This window comes from Garra rufa, chromosome 7, assembly GCF_049309525.1.
Source record: "Garra rufa chromosome 7, GarRuf1.0, whole genome shotgun sequence".
Classification (NCBI taxonomy): Eukaryota; Metazoa; Chordata; class Actinopteri; order Cypriniformes; family Cyprinidae; genus Garra; species Garra rufa.
In genome coordinates, this window is record NC_133367.1 from 5,491,471 (window position 1) to 5,514,582 (window position 23,112).

General features: G+C 36.0%; 1 protein-coding gene across 1 annotated transcript in view; it reads left to right on the top strand.

Moving 5' to 3' along the window:
- Positions 1-21,900: 21,900 nt before the first annotated feature.
- ampd2a (adenosine monophosphate deaminase 2a) overlaps positions 21,901-23,112 on the top strand; it is a 36,629-nt gene continuing 35,417 nt past the window's right edge. Inside the window, exon 1 of the mRNA XM_073844287.1 lies at positions 21,901-22,276. Coding sequence (XP_073700388.1) covers positions 22,270-22,276 — 7 coding nt within the window. The 5' untranslated portion in view covers positions 21,901-22,269. The remainder of the gene's footprint in view (positions 22,277-23,112) is intronic.

Below are 23,112 nucleotides of genomic sequence, written 5' to 3' on the forward strand. Positions count from 1 at the left end.
AAACTGAGATCAGCTCAGTCAATAAACGCTAATATCAACTCTAATATCAGCGCTGGCGTACCTGAACATGGGTGACAGAGTTTGCTGATGTCCAGATGTCGAGTCTGGTTGCTGATGGGATTGTTGAGCACACAGCTGTAGCTGTTTTTATCCTGATATTCCACCTCCAGAGGTAGAATGGGACTTGTGCGGACATTAGACTCACTGATAATGCTGGACAATGAACTGTTTCCTTTGTACCAGGAGAGAGTTGCACGGCTCACATTCACCACTGAGCACAACAGTGAACAATTTGACGAGGAGGAAGAACAGTTTGAAGAGTTACTGCTGATGACAGGATCTGGTAGATGAGCTGAGAAATGTAAAATGACCAAATCGTGTAGAGTGAGCATTTTTTCAGTCTGACAACTTTAACTATAAAATTATATTTAGAGGACAGGAGAAAAAAAAAAAAAAGTAAACCATGCTTACCGTAGACAGAAACTCTGAATGCTTTTGACTGGTTTGTAAACCGTAGTAAATAAAGTCCAGGCTGTTCAATTGTGATGTTTGTGATGGTCAGAGATCCGGTTTCATTGTCCAGCTTCAGTCTGTCTCTGGATATCCCATACGCAGCATTAAATGTGGAGAAGATTCCAGCAGCTCTATCGATTCGAGCTATTAAAGACCTTACTGTTTCAGTCTCCCACTGTATGCTATTTTCATTTATTACAGTAAGACCAGATTCTAGAGTGACTGAATCTCCCTCCATCACCGACACTGATTTACCAGCCTCTGCACCACCAAACACACACGTGGACAACAAACAGAAACAGGGTTTTTGTCATTGATTGAGACTTTTACATTTTTTTTTTTTTTTTTTTTTTTTACAAAAGTAATTAGCTTGACTTAAATTTAACTTTAAAATGTAAGCTGGTGAAATAAATGTTACTCACTATAGACTATAAGATAGTATGGTGGCATAAATGATCTGTGGGGTGAAAAGTTGTAAAATCCAGCGTGTTGAGTTGTGATGTTTGTGATGGTCAGAGATCGGGTCTTAATGTCCACCTTCAGTCTGTTTCTGAATCTCCCATCAAGAATATTATCATATACAGTGATGTTGCCGGTCGTTACATTGGTGTCAACTATTAAATAATTCTCAAACCACCACCGAATCCGATCATCCTGCTTAACTTGAGTAAAATAAGTATTTATAGTGACAGATTCTCCTTCCATCACTGACTTTGATGGCGGATATGTAGAACCAAACACTCCTGAAGAACAGAACACAGTTTGTCACAGATCAAAATCACTTGATGTTGGTTTGATAAAGCTTCACTAAAATACTTTTAATCATTTAAGACTTTTGGGCCTCATATTTGAGTCAAACCCTACTAACAAAACCAAGAGTTGAATTCAAACCTGATCTCAAAGTAAAATCACAGTTCAATTATTTCTATATGAGAATAGCCGTGCATTTTAATCTTCTCTGACTAATTTAACCTGTAATTAATCACATACCAGAACAGAAAGAAATGAAGCCATATAAACACATTTCAGACTCACCAATCAGACACCACAAACACAACAAAACTAATTTGAGAAGCATTTTCTTCATCGGTTCACGATAGTGATGCTTGAGATGTCTGAAAACACTGCGAAACACGACTGAACTCTGATATCTGTCTGGTTAAATCTTCCCTCAACTGGATTGGACCAGCATCACAGTTTGTTTTATCAGAGGAAATCATCTTATATTGCATAACAAATTCCGGTGCTGTACAAAAACTAATAGCAAAACTGTGAAATGCTGCATGTGTGTTGGATTAGATATCCAGGATAGATTCATCATATTTTAAGCCATTTTTTTTTTTTTGATTTAATCAATAAATTCATTTAAAATAAGACACTAAGGGACTGGCACCAATCAAATGTAATCAATTTCAGCAAAATCCATCTTTGCACTGCAAAGGAACCACAGAAGCGGCATCTTAAAGGAAAAGGTCACTCAAAAATGACATTTAGTTGAGAAATGTAACATTGCATCACTTGTTCACCAATGGATCCTCTGCAGTGAATGGGTGCCGTCAGAATGAGAGTCCGAACAGCTGATAAAAACATCACAATAATCCATGCTACTCCAGTCCATCACAGTAATACATCACAAATTAAAAACTTTATTAAAGAGATGTCTTTACAAGGTTCTTAAAACAATCCAAAGAAGCAGCATTCCTAAGAGATCCAGATGTGATGTTATGAAGATGTTTAAGTCAAAATACAGGCTGAGTGCTAATATAAATCTGGATTGCATTTCCATAACAATGATAGCCCAGACCATACTTCTGAATAATCTGCTTAAGAGGCAGTATATAGACTAAATAAAACTGGACCCAAAACCGAACCCTGAGGGACACCCAGATACAAAAAACACATTCTGAGATCTTTTAGTAAGAAGGTAAACAAATTTGAAGCGATCTTCATCAGTCTGGTCTCTCAAGGGTGTAATTTGAACAAAAACGTTGCAGATTTGCTCAATTTTTGTCCATGAATTATCACTTAAAATACTGCAGTGCCTGTAATTGACTAACGGTCAAACTCACCATTCATAATATCGACTTCAAGTTATTCTGCTTCTTTTACCAAGTCAGAAGGACAGGATAGAAGTTTGTTTTTCTGAGATGAGTGTCTTATTACTTTACATTTTATAAAAGCAGCTTATTTGCCATTTGGTAAATTGATGGATGTTAATAAAGTTTTAATAAAGAGAGCATGAGGTTGCCGCTTGAAAAAAACTCAGAGAGACTCTTGAGGCTCAAAGTGAGAAAACTTTATTGATAAATGCAAGCAAATACATATGGCAAATACACAGCGGTCAAGTGAGACTTGTCTGTATTATCTGAAGAAAATATAAACAATAAAGCCTTTCGAATTGCATGAGAAGATTAGATTATAAAATATCATTAGAAATGAAAGCATGTTATATCAAATAATCCAGCACGAGCAAAGCAATATTTGGTATTCTTCAGCAATTATCATGACAAATACAAACATTTTAAACATTAATGTTATATTTTGAGCATTCAGAATATGTTTTGGTTTGTTCACAAATCATCTTGTAGGCTGGAAATGATCTGCCTATAAATGAACAAACACCAGCATATGAATACATAAAGCTATTAGAAATAAATCAAGATAAATAACTATATTAAAAACGTTATATGAAAAATGACTACAATTACATACCTGTTGTGTGAATATGTGCTCAATCCTGTTCAGCTCTTCTGGATCTGATGTCGTAAACCAGAATAACGACAATAGCCACGCCCACCAGAGCAGAGAGGACCAATCGGATCACAGCTTCAGTAGAACTACAACAGTGGACAGAGTCTGAGGAATAAAAACATCAAACTGAGATCAGCTCAGTCAATAAACGCTAATATCAACTCTAATATCAGCGCTGGCGTACCTGAACATGGGTGACAGAGTTTGCTGATGTCCAGATGTTGAGTCTGGTTGCTGATGGGATTGTTGAGCACACAGCTGTAGCTGTTTTTATCCTGATATTCCACCTCCAGAGGTAGAATGAGACTTGTGCGGACATTAGACTCACTGATAATGCTGGACAATGAACTGTTTCCTTTGTACCAGGAGAGAGTCAGAGAGCTCACATTCACCACTGAGCACAACAGTGAACAATTTGACAAGGAGGAAGAACAGTTTGAAGAGTTACTGCTGATGACAGGATCTGGTAGACGAGCTGAGAAATGTAAAATGACCAAATCGTGTAGAGTGAGCATTTTTTCAGTCTGACATCTTTAACTATAAAATTATATTTAGAGGACACGAGAAAAAAAAAAAAAACGTAAACCGTGCTTACCGTAGACAGAAACTATGATTACTTTTGACTGGTTTGTTAACCGTAGAAAATAAAGTCCAGCCTGTTCAATTGTGATGTTTGTGATGGTCAGAGATCCGGTTTCATTGTCCAGCTTCAGTCTGTTTCTGAATCTCCCATTAAGAATATTATCATATACAGTGATGTTGCCGGTCGTTACATTGGTGTCAACTATCAAATATTTCTCAAACCACCACCGAATCCGATCATCCTGCTTAACTTGAGTAAAATAAGTATTTAGAGTGACAGTATCTCCTTCCATCACTGACTTTGGTGGCAGTAATCTAAGACCAAACACTCCTGAAGAACAGAATAGAGTCTGTCACAGATCAAAATCACTTGATGTTGGTTTGATAAAGCTTCACTAAAATACTTTTAATCATTTAAGACTTTTGAGCCTCATATTTGAGTCAAACCCTACTAACAAAACCAAGAGTTGAATTCAAACCTGATCTCAAAGTAAAATCACAGTTCAATTATTTCTATATGAGAATAGCCGTGCATTTTAATCTTCTCTGACTAATTTAACCTGTAATTAATCACATACCAGAACAGAAAGAAATGAAGCCATATAAACACATTTCAGACTCACCAATCAGACACCACAAACACAACAAAACTAATTTGAGTAGCATTTTCTTCATCGGTTCACGATAGTGATGCTTGAGATGTCTGAAAACACTGCGAAACACGACTGAACTCTGATATCTGTCTGGTTAAATCCTCCCTTAACTGGATTGGACCTGCATCACATTTTGATTTATCAGAGGAAATCATCTTATATTTCATAACAAATTCCGGTCCTGTACAAAAACTAATAGCAAAACTGTGAAATGCTGCATGTGCGTTGGATTAGATATCCAGGACAGATTCATCATATTTTAAGACAATTTCTTAAATTTAATCAATAAATTAATTTAAAATAAGACACCAAGGGACTGGCACCAATCAAACGAAATCAATTTCAGCAAAATCCATCTTTGCACTGAAAAAGAAACACGGAAGCTGCATCTTAAAGGATAACTTTCGCCAAAATGCAATCTGGGGTGTTTTTTTGTATTGTAAACGAGTCAAACTTATATCTAAAAGCATAATTACGATGAAAGAGCCACTTTTAAGATTGACCGTGATTTCGTTTTCTGGTCAAATGGCCGGTGAATGGGAGTGCTAGGGGCACTACTTTGAGCGCATAAAAATCGATATTTTTACGACACTGAGAAGGCTCGACACACCATTAAACTTTCCTCGAAGTATCGTCTGGGTCTCTACACATGAATTCGAACATTGACACACATTGTTTGTGAACACAGAGTTTACTAAAAAGAAAGGTTTTGAACAACTCATTTTCACTGTTTGGGTTTCCGCTCGCAGCTATCTTGCCAGTCAAGAAGTGTCCATCTCCAAATGCGGCTTTTGATTTTAGTATTGTTTCTTATATGAGGCTCTTTTTACAACTAGAAGGTTAATATTGTTTTTCACTTGCGACAAAACAACGAATTAGCCGTGCATTTATATGTAAATATGCTTTAGGAGCTATCCATCTTCACTCTCCTCAGTATTATGTTGCATTCGGAGATGGACACTTCTTGACTGGCAAGACGGCCGCGAACGGAAACTCAAACAGTGAAAGTGAGTTGTTCAAAACCTTTCTTTTTAGTAAACAATGTGTACACAAACAATGTTCTCAATGCTGGAGTTCATGTGTAGAGACCCAGACGATACTTCGAGCAAAGTTTCATGGTGTGTCGAGCCTTCTTAGTGTTGTAAAAATATCGATTTTTATGCGCTCAAAGTAGTGCCCCTAGCACTCCCATTCACCGGCCATTTGACCAGAAAACGAAATCACGGTCAACGAAATCTTAAAAGTGTCTCTTTCATCGTAATTATGCTTTTAGATATAAGTTTGACTCGTTTACAATACAAAAAAACACCCCAGATTGCATTTTGGCGAAAGTTATCCTTTGAAGGACAAGGTCACCCAAAAATGTAGCATTGCATCACTTGCTCACCAATGGATCCTCTGCAGTGAATGGGTGCCGTCAGAATGAGAGTCCGAACAACTGATGAAAACATCACAATAATCCATGCTACTCCAGTCCATCACAGTAATAGATCATAAATTAAAACCTTTACTAAAGAGATGTCTTTAGAAGTTTCTTAAAAAATCCAAAGCAGCAGCATTCCTAACAGATCCAGATGTGATGGCATGAAGATGTTCAAGTCAAAACACGCATATAGTAGGCCGAGTGGTAGTAAAAATCTGGATGTCATCTGCATAACAATGATAGCCCAGACCATACTTCTGAATAGTCTGCCTAAGAGGCAGTATATAGACTAAATAAAACATGACCTAAAACCGAACCCTGAGGGAAACCCTGACACAAAAACACAGTCTGAGATCTTTTAGTAAGAAGGTAAGCAAATTTTAAACAATCTTCATCGGTATGGTCTCTCAAGGGTATAATATAAACAAGAATGTTCCAGTTTTGCTCTATATTTGACTTATCACTTAAAATACTGCAATATCTCTAATTTACTTACCGTCAAACTGCCATTCCAACTAAAGTGATTTCATACAACGATTGTATGCACAGCATAACTGCATCTGACTGACAGGACAAAGTGTCTTATTACTTTATATCATCACCAAAAGTCTTGAATGCTTTCGTTCATGTGAAAGGTTTAGCATCTTTTGTTAATATTGTAAACATTAATGCTTTTGATAGTATTTACCACCGACGTGGTTACAAGTACATTGGGACAAACAGAGCTCTAATAAAGTAAAGATTTATATATGTGCACTGCTGAAATAGTTCAAATATACATACGGTATAGTCTGTGTTCCTCCAGGAGGTGCTTGATAAAAACACACCAAGAGAATCTTAAACCTCAGAGTGAAAAAACTTTATTGATAATTGTGTGAAGATGCATACGGATAGCAGTAATAGAGATCTGATAGATAGAGAAAATTAGATCTGAGAAAAATATAAACAAAGCCTTTCAAACTAGATAAAAAAAAATGAAAACTTAGACAATGCAAAATGCAAAGAGGCAGTGCAAATCCAAGCAATCATCAGTATTCATTATGACAAAAACACTAGAAGAACCTTTAACGTCCTGCATTCTGTTTAGTTCTCAATTGTTTCTGAAAAAGATAAATATATAAAGCCTTAAATTAATAAATCTCACAAATATTTATATATGCGAAAACAGTTTGTGAGAAATTATCAGTTACATACCTGTTGTGTGAATATGCACTGGATCCTGTTCAGCTCTTCTGGATCTGATGTCATAAACCAAAATAAGGACAGTAGCCACTCCCACCAGAGCAGAGAGAACCAATCGGATCACAGCTTCAGTAGGACCACAACAGTGGACAGAGTCTGAGGAACAAAAACATCAAACTGAGATCAGCTCAGTCAATAAACACTAATATCAACTCTAATATCAGTGCTGGCGTACCTGAACATGTGTGACAGAGTTTGCTGGTGTCCAGATGTTGAGTCTGGTTGCTGATGGGATTGTTGAGCACACAGCTGTAGCTGTTTTTATCCTGATATTCCACCTCCAGAGGTAGAATGAGATTTATTTTGCGATAATTCTCTCTGATGTGGGACAATAAATTGTTTCCTTTGTACCAGGAGAGGGTCACAGGACCCACAAGACTCACATTAAACACCGAACAGAAGAATGAACAGTTTGATGACAACGAAAAGCTTCTGCTGATGACAGGATATGGGAGACGATCTGAAAACATAAAAAATGGGACCCAATCGAATGTGTTGAGTGAGTGTTTATTTCGGTCGGTCATCTCAAGCTATAAAATAATTATATTTGTAGGAGAGGACAATGATCTCTACTCACCATAGACATAAACTCTGAATGCTTTTGATGACCATTTTCCTCCAGTTATTCTCAATTTATAATATCCAGAAAGTGTTATTGTGATGTTTGTGATGGTCAGAGATCCAGTTTGTTTGTCCAGTTTGAGTCTGTCTCTGAATCTCCCGTCACAACTATCAGAATCAAAGAATCTTCCAGCAGCTGTGTTTAATGGAAGATTATCAGCCAATCCGCTTTCACACTGCCACTTTATGTCATTGTTGCTTATTTCAGTTCGATCAGGGTTTAGAGTGACTGAACCTCCCTCCGTCACTAAAATGTCTTCTGCATCAGAAACACACACAGAAACGGGGTTTGTCACAGATTTAGACTTTTGAAAAACTTTATGAAGGTTTATTAAAATAATCAGCTTGACATTCAAAAGTCACTTTAAAATGTAAACCGGTGAAACAAATATTTGACTCACTACAGACAGTGAGAAAGAAACTGCTCCTCGTTGTTGTGTTTTTGAACCGCATTTCATAATCTCCAGCGTGTTCAATTGTGATGTTGGTGATGGTCAGAGATCCGGTCTTAATGTCCAGCTTCAGTCTGTTTCTGAATCTCCCATCAAGAATATCATCATATACAGTGATGTTGCTGGCCATTAAATTGCTATTAACTATTAAATATTTCCCAAACCTCCACTGAATCCAAATATCCGGGTTTAATGAGACAAAATTAGGCTTTAGAGTGACAGATTCTCCTTCCATCGCTGACTCTGATTCCTGTCCTAAATAACCAAACACTCCTGAGAAAAGAGTTTATCACAGATCAAAATGACTTGATGCTGGTTCAGTGAAGCTTCACTCATCTGGTTAAATTCACTTAAAATACTTTTAAATGAACAATAGTTTTGAGGTTCATATTTAATTGAGGCAATTGCTAATAACTGAACAAAGACTTGAAGTCAAACTTGATCTCAAAAACTTATATAGAATAACAGGGAATGTTACTCCTCTCTAATTTAAGCATTAGTTAGTCACATGGTACCAGATCAGAAGCAACTGAAGTCATAAAAATATTTCAAACTCACCAGCCAGACGCCATAAACAGAACAAAACTAATTTGAGATACATTTTCTTCATTGTGTCGCGATTAGTGATGCTTGAAATGTCTTGAAAACACTCTGAAACTCGACTGAACTGTGATATTTATCTGGTTGAATCCTCCCTCAACAGGATTCTGCCCACATCACAGTTTGATTTATCAGAGGAAGTCATGAAGTTGAACAAGATTTTGCTGACTTCACCTTTTCAAATGAGTACCGGCCCACTACAAAAACTAATAGCAGAAACCTAAAATGTTGCATGAGTGTGCATGAGTGATATCCATGATATATTCATCATTTTTAATGTAAATTTCTTAGATTTAATCAAAACATTCATTTAGAATAACAAGACACTGTTACAAATCAATTGAAATCAGTATCAACAAAATCCATCTTTGCACAGCAGAAGAAACGCTGCCATCTTAAAGGAACAAGGCCCGTATTCACAAAACATCTTAAGGCTAAAAGTTTAGGATTTAGGAGAAAATCGTAAAAATAATGGGTGCGTCAATCCCAAATTTAGGAGTTTTAAATTTTGGCTCTAAGAGTATTTCACAGAGCATTTTAGCGCTATAAAATTTGCTCTTAAATATGTGAAATGTTAGGAGCAGGGAAGAGGACTCCAAAGTGACCAAAGACCAAATCCCAAATATGATCTTTTCCCGCTTGACTTGCAGTTTGCAACGTTTGTGCGTTTTCCACAAAAATGTCTGACGCGTTTACGTTTTACGTAGAGTGAAAACGTAAAAAAGCTTCACTAAATCCAATCTGACCAGTCAGACTGAAACAAATCTCCAGGAAACCGATTTGAATAGGATTCCAAACCACATATGAATGTAGCTTGAAGCTTTTTTTTTTTTCCATGTATGTTGCTGTTCAGTGTTAAATGGTGATCGGATTTTTTCATAAAAATTGGATTTGGGCTGACATTTTAAAATCTTTATTTGAATGTGGCAACATAACATATTTCAGACCCCTCCCCTATTAGCCAATCACTGTGTGCTAAGATTATCCATAGCAACAAGGTCAACCCCGCCCTTACTCTTAGCTTAGGACATCTCTCTATTCCGTCGTATTCCTCAGCAGCTTTGTTAATAGGTTTTAAGAGAAACTCTTAGCTAGCAACTTTCACTGCTATTTAGGAGAACTTTTAGTGGTAGGATAAAATGTTTTGTGAACACAGGCCCAGATCACCCAAAAATGACATTTAGTTGAGAAATGTAAATGTTTAAGTTCAACTTCAAGTTTTTTTTTGTTTATTCACCAAGTCAGATGATTTAACATGTATGATGGGGCTATTGAATGTGTTTATCTCTGTTGGAACCATCTTTTCTACCAATTTACTCTGGGTAGGAGATCCCAAGGTCATCAAAAGAGGGGGTCCTGCACGGCCATTCGATTCAATGAATGTACTCAAGGCAGAATTACTATAAATAACAGTTCACTTTATTAAATACAATAAATCTAATCATATCTGATTTTGCTCACAAGCTGGCCAAACACTGCTCATATATAGTATAACAATTCCAAAATCATGCCAAGCTAAATAAATAAATAAATAAATAAATAGAAGAAAAAGAAAATACAATAAATGCAAAAGAAATTTTCAGTTACAATTTTCTTCTTGAATGTAAGAGAGAAAATTCAAACACTTAACACCAATGTCTTCTGTAATCACACTGAGCGAGACTATACGTCAAGGCCTCGCTACAGCACAAAAGAAGAATCTAACTAAAATACAAAAGACAAGTCATGGGACACACTCAAAAATATAATATTCTCAAAACCAAGGCTAATAATCACAAAGCAAAATACAAAAAGATTTTTTTTTTCTTACCAAGTTTTCTTTTAAGTTTAGTAGTGTTTGCACATTTGCAATTGGAACAAATTTCTGAGAGAAGTGTGCAGATATTTTGGGCTATGACAGTATCTATGCAGATATTGTTCAAATATACATGTAGTCTGTGTTCCACCAAGATGCGCTCAACTTCATAAAATGCAAGAGACTCTTAAACCTCAGATAAAACTTTATTGATAATTGCAGGCTGATACATACAGCGTAAAGATAGCAGTAATCAAATTGTAAAAAACTCAAAACTAACTGGCTATTAAAACAACTAAAAAACGAAAAGAGACAGCAAAAGTTTACGCAATCATAAGTAGTTATTTTGATGAAAAAAAAATCTCAGAGGAAGTCATGAAGATGAACAAGATGTTGCTGACCTTTGCTGATTTTAAAATGAGTTCCGGCCCTGTACAAAAACTAATAGCAGATATATGACATATTCATCACCTATAGTGTCAGTTTCTTAGATCTAATCAATACATTCATTTAGAATAAGAAGACACTAAGTGGCTGTTTCTAATCAGATGAAATCAGTATAAACAAAATGCATCTTTGCACAGCAGAGGAAATCTGCCTTGGATTTCAACTGTTTCTGAAAAAGATAAATATATAAAACCACAAATTAATTAATCGCACAAATATTTATATGCAAAAATGGTTTGTGACAAATTAAATCAATAATGTGCTCAATCCTGTTCAGCTCTTCTGGATCTGATGTCGAAAACCAGAAAAACAACAATAGCCACGCCCACCAGAGCAGAGAGGACCAATCGGATCACAGGTTCAGTAGGACCACAAGAGTGAACAGAGTCTGAGGAATAAAAACATCAAACTGAGTTCAGCTCAGTCAATAAACGCTAATATGAACATTAATATCAGCGCTGGCGTACCTGAACATGTGTGACAGAGTTTGCTGATGTCCAGATGTTGAGTCTGGATGCCGATGGGATTTTTGAGCACACAGCTGTAGCTGTTTTTATCCTGATATTCCACCTCCAGAGGTAGAATGAGATTTATTTTGCTATAACTCTCACTGATAATGCTGGACAATAAATTGTTTCCTTTGTACCAGGAGAGAGTCGCACCGCTCACACTCACCACTGAACACAACAATGAACAGTTTGATGACGATGAAACGATTCTGCTGATGACAGGAACTGAGAGACGAGCTAAAAACATAGGAAATATGACCCAATCGAGTGTGTTGAGTGTTATTTCGGTCTGTCATCTCAAACTATAAAATTATTATATTGGAAGGAGAGGACAATGATCTCTACTTACAATAAACAGAAACACTGAATGCTTTTGATGGCCGTTTTCCTCCAGTTATCTTTAGTTCATAATCTCCATTATGGTCAATTGTGATGTTTGTGATGGTCAGAGATCCAGTTTGATTGTCCAATTTGAGTCTGTCTCTGAATCTCCCATAATGACCATCAGATGTGGAGAACTTTCCGGCAGCTATGTTGAATTCAGCTATTGCATTCGTTTCTCTTTCAAACGCCCACTCTATGTCATTTTTGCTTATTTCAGTTCGACCAGTGTTCAGAGTGACTGAATCTCCCTCCGTCGCTAAAATGTGTTCTGTATCAGAAACACACAAAGAAACAGACTTTTGAACAACTTGATGATGGTTTTTTAAAATAATTAGCTTGACGTTTAAAAGTCACTTTAAAATACCGGTGAAACAAATATTTGACTCACTATAGACCGTGAGAATAAAACTTTGCCTCATTGGTTTGTTGTTGTTCTGCGATTCATACTTTCCAGCATGTTTCATTGTGATGTTTGTGATGGTCAGAGATCCGGTCTGAATGTCCAGCTTCAGTCTGTTTCTGAATCTCCCATCAAGAACATCATCATATACAGTGATGTTGCCGGTTACATTGGTTTCAACTATCAAATAATTCCTAAACCGCCACCGAATCCAGTCATCCTGCTTTAATGGAGTAAAATAAGTGCCTAGAGTGACAGATTCTCCTTCCATCACTGACTTTGATACCTTTCCAAACACTCCTGAAGAACAGAGTTTATCACAGATCAAAATCACTTGATGTTGGTTTGATGAAGCTTCACTACAATACTTTGTCATTTAGACTTTTAAATTGAACATTAACTTTGTGCTTCATATTAAATTGATTCAATCCCTAATAACTGAATAACAAAGAGTTGATTTCAAACCTGATCTCAAAGTAAAATCACAGTTGAATTATTTCTTTATGAGAACAACAGTGAATATGAATCTTCTCTGACTAATTTAACCAGTAATTTATCACATGGTAGGAAAAAAAGAAGTTTGAAGTTAAAAAAAACATAATTCAATAACTCACCATCCAGACTCCACAAACAGGACAACACTAAATTGAGAAGCATTTTCTTCATCGGTTCACGAGGGTGATGCATAAAATGTCTAGAAACACTCTGAAACACGACTGAACTGTGATACTTATCTGATTGAATCCTCCCTCAACAGGATCCAGCCCACATCACAGTTTGATTTATCAGAGGAAGTCCTGAAGATGAACAAGATTTCACTGGCCTTACTATTTTAAATGAATAACGGATCTGTACGAAAACTAATAGCTGAAACCTGAAATGTTGCTCTGACCTGAGTGTTGGATTAGATATCCATGATTTATTCATATTTCTTAGTGTCACTTTCCTACATTTAATCCATAAATTAATTCAGAGAAACACGACTCTACAGAACATCAAATAAAATCTGTATCAACAAAATCCATCTTTGCTCAACAACACAGAAGCTGCATCTTAAAGGAACAGTTCACCCAAAAATTACAATTATCCGGAAACATGCTCACCCTCAGGCCATCGGAGATGAAGATGAGTTTCTTCATCAATTTGTAGAAATGTGACTTGTTCACCAATGAATGGGTGCCGTCAGAATGACAGCCCAAACAGCTGATAAAAACACCACAATAATCCACAAGTAATCTAGTCTATCAGTTAACACCTTGTGGAGGCAAAAGCTTTGTAAGAAACAAATCCAGCATTTTAACTCCAAACCGTTGCTTTCAGCTAAAATATGAGGCCATACTCTACAATATTGAATCAGGAGAGAAACATGCACAGATCAAGCACCGTTTACAAGCCAAAACAGTCAAAAAAAAAGGTGATGGTTTAAAGTTAAAAGCACCTTAAAAATAAATATTTCTGCTCATTTTAATTTTGGGGTGCACTATTACTTCAATGAATAAGTCACTGGATTTATCATTAAACCAATTCAAGATCGAAGGGGTCATTGAATCATTAACTCACCCGATTCTTTCCAAAACATGGCTTTATTCAGTACCAAGTGTTGCATAGAGACATCAGCGCTTCTTCTGTAGACTTGTTTGGAACAATATTTGTTGTGAAATACAATCTTAAAAATAAACGTGCTTCACAATGCCATAGGAGAACCTAATCTAAATGGTTCCATAAAGAACCTTCAACATCTGAAGAACCTTTCTGTTTCACAAAATGTTCGTTGTGGTGAAAGAAGGTTCTTCCAATTGTAAAAAGGCAAGAAAGAAATGGTTCTTTAAAGAACCTTTGACTGAATGGTTCTTTGTGGAACCAAAAATGGTTCTTCTAAGGCATCACTGTAAAGAGCCCTTTAAAGCAGGCAATATTATGTCTTAAACATAGCTTAGTATTAACTTCTTGTTTGTATGATATCAATATAACATTTGCAATTGTGAAAAACAGCACTCTTGCTCAACTTATATGTGGATAGTCAAACAGACCTTTCCCCTCATATCTCAAATATTGGGGTCATTCCAACAGGCTAAATCCCGATGTGAATGTTTACACTCTTGTGCATGTCCACTGCTTTTTCTCAGAATAAACTGCTGACACACACATTGCCCACATATTGCATACATCAGCGGCTGTTTATCCACCCAACAGATCAAACCACACTTCTGTACAGATAAAACACTGGAGGAAACCAACTGCAGGGTTCAATTTGACTCAAAAACCAATAAATTAGTTGTTACAACTCAATTCATTAGTAAAATTAAACAAAAACATACTGTAACCAGTAAATGTGGTTGTCCGTTTGGAGAAATTGGTATTTGATTTAACTGAGAGATTTGGTCTTGAGAAAATTTGATCAGAAAGGCTTGAGTTAACTCTTAATCTGAGCAAAACAACTGCTTTGAAACTCTAATTGAAGCACAAGTGATGATTCCCTCACAGTCTCGAGAGAGACATATAGACTTTAAATATATCAGGACCCAAAACCGACCCCTGAGGGACACCCCAACACAAAGGCACAGTTTGAGATCTATTAGTACCCAGGTAAACAAATTGGGAGCGACAGTCATCAGGTTGTAAAAGGTTTAATATCATTTATTAATATTGTAAATATTAAAACTTTTAATAGTATTGACCACCAACATGATCACAAAAAAATGCGTTTTGACAATGTAATGTAAATATTCAAAAAAAAAAAAAAAAGTTTCAAAAAGTGTTTTAATAAAGTAAAGCTCTGTGCACTGCTGAAATTGTTCAAATATACAATATGTATTCCGCCAGGGGTTGCTCGACTTCATAAAAACACATGGAGAGACTCTTAATCTTCAGAGAAATCTTTATTGATAATTGCAGGCAGATACATATGGCACATAGGTAGCAGTAATAGTAAAGTGAGATCTGCATGTCTTATCTGAGGAAAATATAAACAATAAGGCTTTTCAAGCTGCATTTAAAATAAAAAAGACAATTGAAAACTGCAAGGAAGCAGTGCGAGCTTAAACAGTCATCAGTAGTTGTGATATGATACTATGAAACGCTAGAAAAACCAAAACACACCTTAAGTCCTGCATTCCGTTTTAGATTTCAATTGCTTCTGAAAAAGATAAATAATTATAAAGCAATGAAAAAAACTTAATCTCACAAATATTTATATATGTGAAAACAGTTTGTGAGAAATTACATTAATTACATAACTGATGGGTGAATATGTGCTGGATCCTCTTCAGCTCTTCTGGATCTGATATCGTAAACCAGAATAAGGACAGTAGCCACGCCCACCAGAGCAGAGAGGACCAATCGGATCACAGCTTCAGTAGGGCCACAACAGTGGATAGAGTCTGAGGAATAAAAACATCAAACTGAGTTCAGCTCAGTCAATAAATGCTAATATAAACATTAATATCAGCGCTGGCGTACCTGAACATGTGTGACAGAGTTTGCTGGTGTCCAGATGTTGAGTCTGGTTGCTGATGGGATTGTTGAGCACACAGCTGTAGCTGTTTTTATCCTGATATTCCACCTCCAGAGGCAGAATGAGACTTACATGGACATTAGACTCACTGATAATGCTGGACAATAAACTGTTTCCTTTGTACCAGGAGAGAGTCGCACGACTCACACTCACCACTGAACACAACAGTGAACAGTTTGATGACGATGAAAAGATTCTGCTGATGACAGGAAGTGAGAGACAAGCTAAAAACATAGGAAATATCAACACACCCAATCGCGTGTGTTGAGTGTTATTTCAGTCGCTCATCTCAAGCTATAAAATGATTATATTTGAAGGAGAGGACAATGATCTCTACTCACCATAGACAGAAACTCTGAATCGTTTTGATGACCGTTTTCCTCCCGTTATCTTTAGTTCATAATTTCCATCATGTTCAGTTGTGATGTTTGTGATGGTCAGAGATCCAGTTTGATTGTCCAGTTTGAGTCTGTCTCTGAATCTCCCATCAGGACCATCAGATGTGGAGAATCTTCCAATGGATCTATTGATTTCCGCTATTAAAGCTGTTTCACACTGCCACTCTATGTCATTGTTGCTTATTTCAGTTCGACCAGTGTTCAGAGTGACTGAATCTCCCTCCGTCACTAATATGTCTTCTGCATCAGAAACACACACAGAAACGGGGTTTGTCACAGATTTAGACTTTTGAGAAACTTTATGATGGTTTATTAAAAAAAATAGCTTGATGTTTAAGAGTCACTTTAAAAAGTAAACCATTGAGAAACAAATATTTGACTCACTATAGACTGTGACAATGAAACTTCTACTCATTGGTCTTTTTTTGTTCTGTAATTCATAGTTTCCAGCGTGTTCAGGTCTGATGTTTGTTATGGTGAGAGATCTGGTTTGATTGTCCAGCTTCAGTCGGTCTTTGAATCTCCCATCAAGAACATCATCATATACAGTGATGTTGCTGGCTATTAAATCAGCTATCACATTTCCCTCAAACCACCACCGAATCCAATCATTCTTCTTTATTTGTCTATTTATAGTCAGAGTGACAGAATCTCCTTCCATCACTGACACTAATGCTAGTGATGTATCACCAAACACTCCTGAAGAACAGAGTTTGTCACAGATCAAAATCACTTGCTTCGCTAAAATACTTTCAATCATTTAAGACTTTTAAATTGAACAATAACTTTGAGTATATATTAAATTGATTCAATCCACCTGAATAACAAAGAGTTGAATTCAAATCTGATCTCAAAGTAAAACCACAGTTCAAATATTTCTATATGAGAATAACAGTTAATGTTAATCTCTGACTAATATAACCAGTAATTAACCACATGGTATCAGAACAGAAGCTATAAAACACATTTCAAACTCACCAACCCGACGCCACAGACAGAACAAAATTAATCTGAGAAGCATTTTCTTCATGTTCACAGTGATGCTTAAAATGTCTGAAAACACTCTGAAACATGACTTAACTCTAACATTTATCTGATTGAATCCTCCCCACATCACAGTTTGATTTATCAGAGGAAGTCATGAAGATTTAGCTGACCTTACATTTTCAAATGAATTCGGGCCCTGCACAAAAACGAATAGCAGAAACCTCAGTGTTGGATTTGATATCCATGATATACTAGTCATCAGTTCACTGCAAAGCCCACAATTTTGATGCTTAAAATGTCTGAACAACTGAACTGTAACATTTATCTGGCTGTAGCCACAGTTTCCTTTTTCACGTAGTATCAACACAATCCTTCTTAGCATAGCAGAGGAATGGCAGAAGCTGCATCTTAAAGGAACAGTTCACCCAAAAATGACAAATGTCCTCACCCTCAAGCCATCCAAGATGAAGATGATTTTGTTTCTTCATCAAATTTGTAGAAATGTGCAATCATTTGCTCACCAATGAATTGTCTGCAGTAAATGCATGCCATCAGAATGAGAGCCTAAACCGCTGATAAAAACATTGCAATAATCCACACCACTCAAGGTCAATAATAAACATCCTGTGAAGCTGAAAGCTGCGTGTTTGTAAGAAACAAATCCAACATTTTAAACCGTTGCTTCCAGCTAATCCATAATATTGAATCAGGAGAGAAACATGCACCGTTTACAAGCCAAATCAGTCATAAAAGTGATTGTTTAAAGTTAGAAGCATCTTAAAAGAAAGATTTCTGCAAATTTTCATTTTTGGGTGAACTATCCCTGCTGAAAAATCCAGCTAAAACCAGCTTAGGCTGGTTGGCTGGTTTTAGCTGGTCATAGCTGGTCAGCAGGCTGGTTTTAGAGGGGTTTTGGCCACTTAGTTTTTTTCAGCGGGGATTACTTTAATGGACAAGTCATTGAATCATTAACTCATCCGATTCTTTAAAAAAATGTGGCTTTATTAAGTAATTCATAAGGGGAAATCTCCGTTTGACTTTTCATATTTAATATAATTCTCCTATATAAAATAGTAATTTCACAACTCCACAATTACCAATGTTATATTGATTTGATTCAACAATTCAGCAAGCAAGAAGTTAATACTGAGTTACATTTTAGACATAATAATGTCTGTTTTTGCTCAATTTCACAACAAATATTATTCCAAACAAATACACAGAAGAACCGCTGATGTCTCTATTTGCCAAAGTACCAAAGTCTACAATCAAATGCCTGAGAACTCAAGCATTTCACATAGGATTTTCTCAAAACCAAATCTCTCCAATTTCTCCAAATGAACAATTACATTTAGCCTACTGGTTATCCCTGCTGGAAAAACAAACAAACAAACAAACAAACAAAAGACGGCTAAAACCAACCTAGGCTGGTTGGCATTTGATTAAATGAGAGATTATGTTTTGAGAAAATCTAATGAGAAATGCTTGAGTTCTCAGGCGTTTGATTGTAGACTTTAGTACTTTGGCAAATCTGAGCAAAATAACTCCTTTGGAACTCTAATTGAAGCACATGCGAGATTAGTCTTTTTCTTCTGGAGAGAGAAGTGACCTAGATCAATGTTTTCTTAAAGTAAAGTAACGTTATAGTGGATTTACACAACAATTCTAACAGTTCACTACGTATATAGCTAACAAACGTCGAAAAAACGACCTCAAAAGAAGATCTTCTTCTTCTTCTTCTGTTAATTTGTTGGCGGGTTGCAATCCAACTGAAAAGGTGCATACCGCCACCTACTGTACTGGAGTGTGAAGATAAATGGAACTCTAAGAGGCCTTAAGAGGATCTTATATCCTGTTCCTAAGGCCGCTGTTATTAATGAATTTCATTATAGCTGAAATTGTTCTAGGTAATTCTTTACCCACCTTTAAAATATTACATACTGAATATTCCTTGATTCCCAGATTTTGCATATCTTTTACAAGTTCATTTCTTTCTTGATCATATTTTTTACATCTAATAAATACATGTTCAACTGTTTCAATTTCCTGACACTCATTGCATATTCCTGTGTTATGTTTACCAATAATATGAAGAGTTGCATTAAGTTTAGTGTGACCCATTCTTAATCTTGTAAATGTGACAAATTCTTGCCTATTTATAAGGTGCTTAACTTTATTTTGTTTTATGTCCTGTTGTATTCTGTAGAAATGTCTTCCGTCTTTACATGAATCCCATTGTTTTTGCCATTTACTTATACACGCTTGTTTGGCTAGTGACTTCCCTTCTTCCCTACTTAGGGTTATTACTATGTTAATATTTTCTATCTGAAGAGCTTCTTTGGCCATTTTGTCCACCCTCTCATTTCCCGGTATCCCCATATGTGCTGGTACCCATAAAAACTGTATTTCCTTCCCCAAGTGGTTAAGTCTGTGTAAGATAATCATTATTTCTGTAAGTATGTCTTTCCTACTTGATTTAAAAGTGTTTAAACTAATAAGTGATGCCATAGAATCTGAACAGATTAAAATATTTCCCTCTGAGTTTGTTGTCTTCTCCTCACACCATTCTAGTGCCATCTGAATGGCGACTAATTCTGCAGTATATACTGAGGCTGCATCTGTCAATCTTACTTTATTTCCATTTCTGTGTTTTGGTACATGGAATGCTGCACCCGTTTTCCCTATCTCTGGATTTTTTTGATCCATCTGTATATACCTGCAAAAATCCTGAGTAAGCTGTGTTCATGTATTCTAATATTTCATACTTGATTTGCCCTACAACCTCTCCTTTCTGTATTCTGTTATGTATTGTCAAGTCTATTCTTGGTTCTCTTAAAATCCAAGGTGGTATTGGAGATATCACTACTGTTGGAGAAAATTTTTCTGAATTTATTTTCATTTCTCTAGCCCATTCCTGTGCCTTCCACGCAAACCCTGACCCTGGAAAGGTTGTAGTTTCCCAACTGTCTTCAATAATTTCCTGAGCCAAATGATTCTTATGTCCTTTCAGATTTATGTAATATGCCATAGATAATTTTTGCCGCCGGATGCTTAGAGGCATTTCTGCAAGCTCTACCTGCATTGCTGCTGCAGGTGTTGATTTAGCAGCTCCTAAAATGCATCTTAAAGCTCTATTCTGAATTCCATCTAATTTCTTAAGCAATGACCTTGATGCAGATCCATATACAACACATCCATAATCTAATGTAGAGCGAAGTAAAGCATAATAGATTTCCATCAAAGATTGCTTACTTGCTCCCCACTCTTGTCCTACTAAGCACCTCATTAAATTTAGCACTTTATTGCATTTCTTTTCTAAATATTCCAAATGTACTTTCCATGTCAGTTTACAATCCATCCATAATCCTAAGTATTTAAATTCCTTAACTTTTTCCAGAGGCTGGTTATATAAATACAACTGTATATCTGGATCTATTTTCTTCCGAGTGAAAAACTGACAACACGATTTGCTTACCGACAGTTTAAAGCCCCATTCTAGTGACCATTTTTCAACTCTTACTATTGCTTTTTGCATATTTTGTACTATAAACTTTATATTTCGTCCTCTTTTCCACACCACTCCATCATCTGCGTACAGTGCTTTATTAATATCCTGATTGATTCCATTAAAAATGTCATTAATCATAATATTAAAAAAGAGTGGACTAATTGCGCTTCCCTGAGGAGTACCATTTTCCACACTGACCATATTTGATAGTGTATCTCCCACTTTAACTTGTATAGTTCGATCAAACATAAAACTCAAGGTCCAGTTATACAATCTTCCCTCAATTCCAATTTTCTGTAATTTAATTAATAGCCCTTCCTTCCACATCATGTCGTATGCCTTTTCAATATCAAAATATACTGCTATCAGAACTTCTTTCATTACCATTGCCTTTTTAATGTCAGTTTCTAGTCTAATTAAAGCATCCATGGTCGAATGACCAGGGCGAAATCCATGTTGATATGGAGCTATTAATTGTTTCCTCTCTAAAACATAATACAGTCGATTTGCCAAAAGAAGATCATTCGAGAAAGGCCTTTTTTAACCGTCAGTTAGCGTTTGAAACTCGAGATGGCGCCAATCGCTCATTCAAACTCATAATACAAAACTATTTGCCTGACATACCTCTGAGCTTCAAGCAATACTGGCCGTTTTTTCCTACCTACGTAGCTGACTATGACTTAAATAAAATAAATAAATAAACAAATGAAATTACCATGAAACACAAAATAAGACTACAAAACCAACATGGAACCAGTTAAGACATCAGAAAGAGCAAGTAACATGACAGAACAACCAAACCTAAAAATAAAAGACAAAACCTTTAAATATGTGATGTTTAATGTGCTAAAGGTCCGTTGTATAAATGTATGATTAAATCTGGCAGGAAATTGCTATAGAACATATATAAATTAACCTAAAAACGTATATAAACTATATATGTCCCAGTTTGTGTGTGTATTGTTGACTTATAATCATGGAAAATAGCACTGAAGAACTTTGAAATGGAAAAGAAACTGAACAGCGTCTCCTGCTGGTGTTGAACAGAATTGAACCAAGCCCAGACATCATCTACTTTCACTCTTAAAGCATTCCTCTGATTCTCTTATAAACGTTATTTATCGATTATTTATTTTAAATAACTGAGGTATCCGTACACCAAGGACAGCAGGTTCTAATCTAATCACATTCGCTTTAAATCGCGTTCTGATCGGTTTTGCGTGTAAATGTGCCGCGGTCCCTTTAAGCGTGACTCCATTTTTCGGCGAATTTTTATCAAAGTTCCTGAAAAGCTTGAACGGTCCGAATCTACTCCGAGTTTATTAACGAGCTAAAGACTCCAACATCTGGATTAACGGAAGAACTTCAGCAGTCATTCGGCTGATATTAAACACTGAATCTACCTACCATCAGGCTATTATTGTTAATAACTGTCATCATTTTTTCATCAGCAGCAGAGTTTGGATCAAACCGGATCAAAATCTACAGACATGAGCAGTGAGTCCAGAACAACGAATCTGTTTTTAACATCACACAGCACTGTATAACGGTTCATTTTGCATAACTACACACATAAACGCATATAATATGCAACACTGCACATAAAGCAATAATGCAATAATACACAAAACGTTACACAGTAATCTTCACTGTTTTCTGATAACTAATTTACCGCTGTTAATAATCTACTCAAGTTCATATGCGAATGTGTTATCTTTGTTTTCATTGGTTGGCATTGTTTGGCATGACTGGATTCTCGTTAATAATTTCTTCAATGACATTTTTATTTTATTTTATGCTCATCATATCAGATCAGAAGAGCTGAATTGAACTCTTTTCCGATCAGGTGAATGTTTAACCAGGTCAAAGTTCTCAGTTTAATAGAGTTGAAAGTCCGCATGAATAGCAGATCTGATAATCGCTTCCTCTTTAACGGAACTCCCGCTATCAGCGGGTTGACGTACTTATTGCGTACTATATACGTAGTATAGTCTACGTAAGTCTGTTGACTGTGTTTATATACGTGCTGAACGTAATGCATACTACAATATGTTTGCGTACTATAAAATAGTATATAAAACGGTGTCAAAGCATGTTAAGAAATGTTTTTTTTTTGTTTGTTTTTTTTAGTTTGACTGATTACTGAGTCAAGAAATATGTTTACATTCACTGAGCACATTGCATTATGGGATACATTTGTGCAATTCATTTTAAGTAGGCTATTTATTTCTTTTATATATATTTTAAATTTATATTTATTTTAATGCACTTTTTTTAGCTTCTAAACTGAAAAAAAACCCACTTCTATTAATTTTGCGGTTTATTTTATTTTA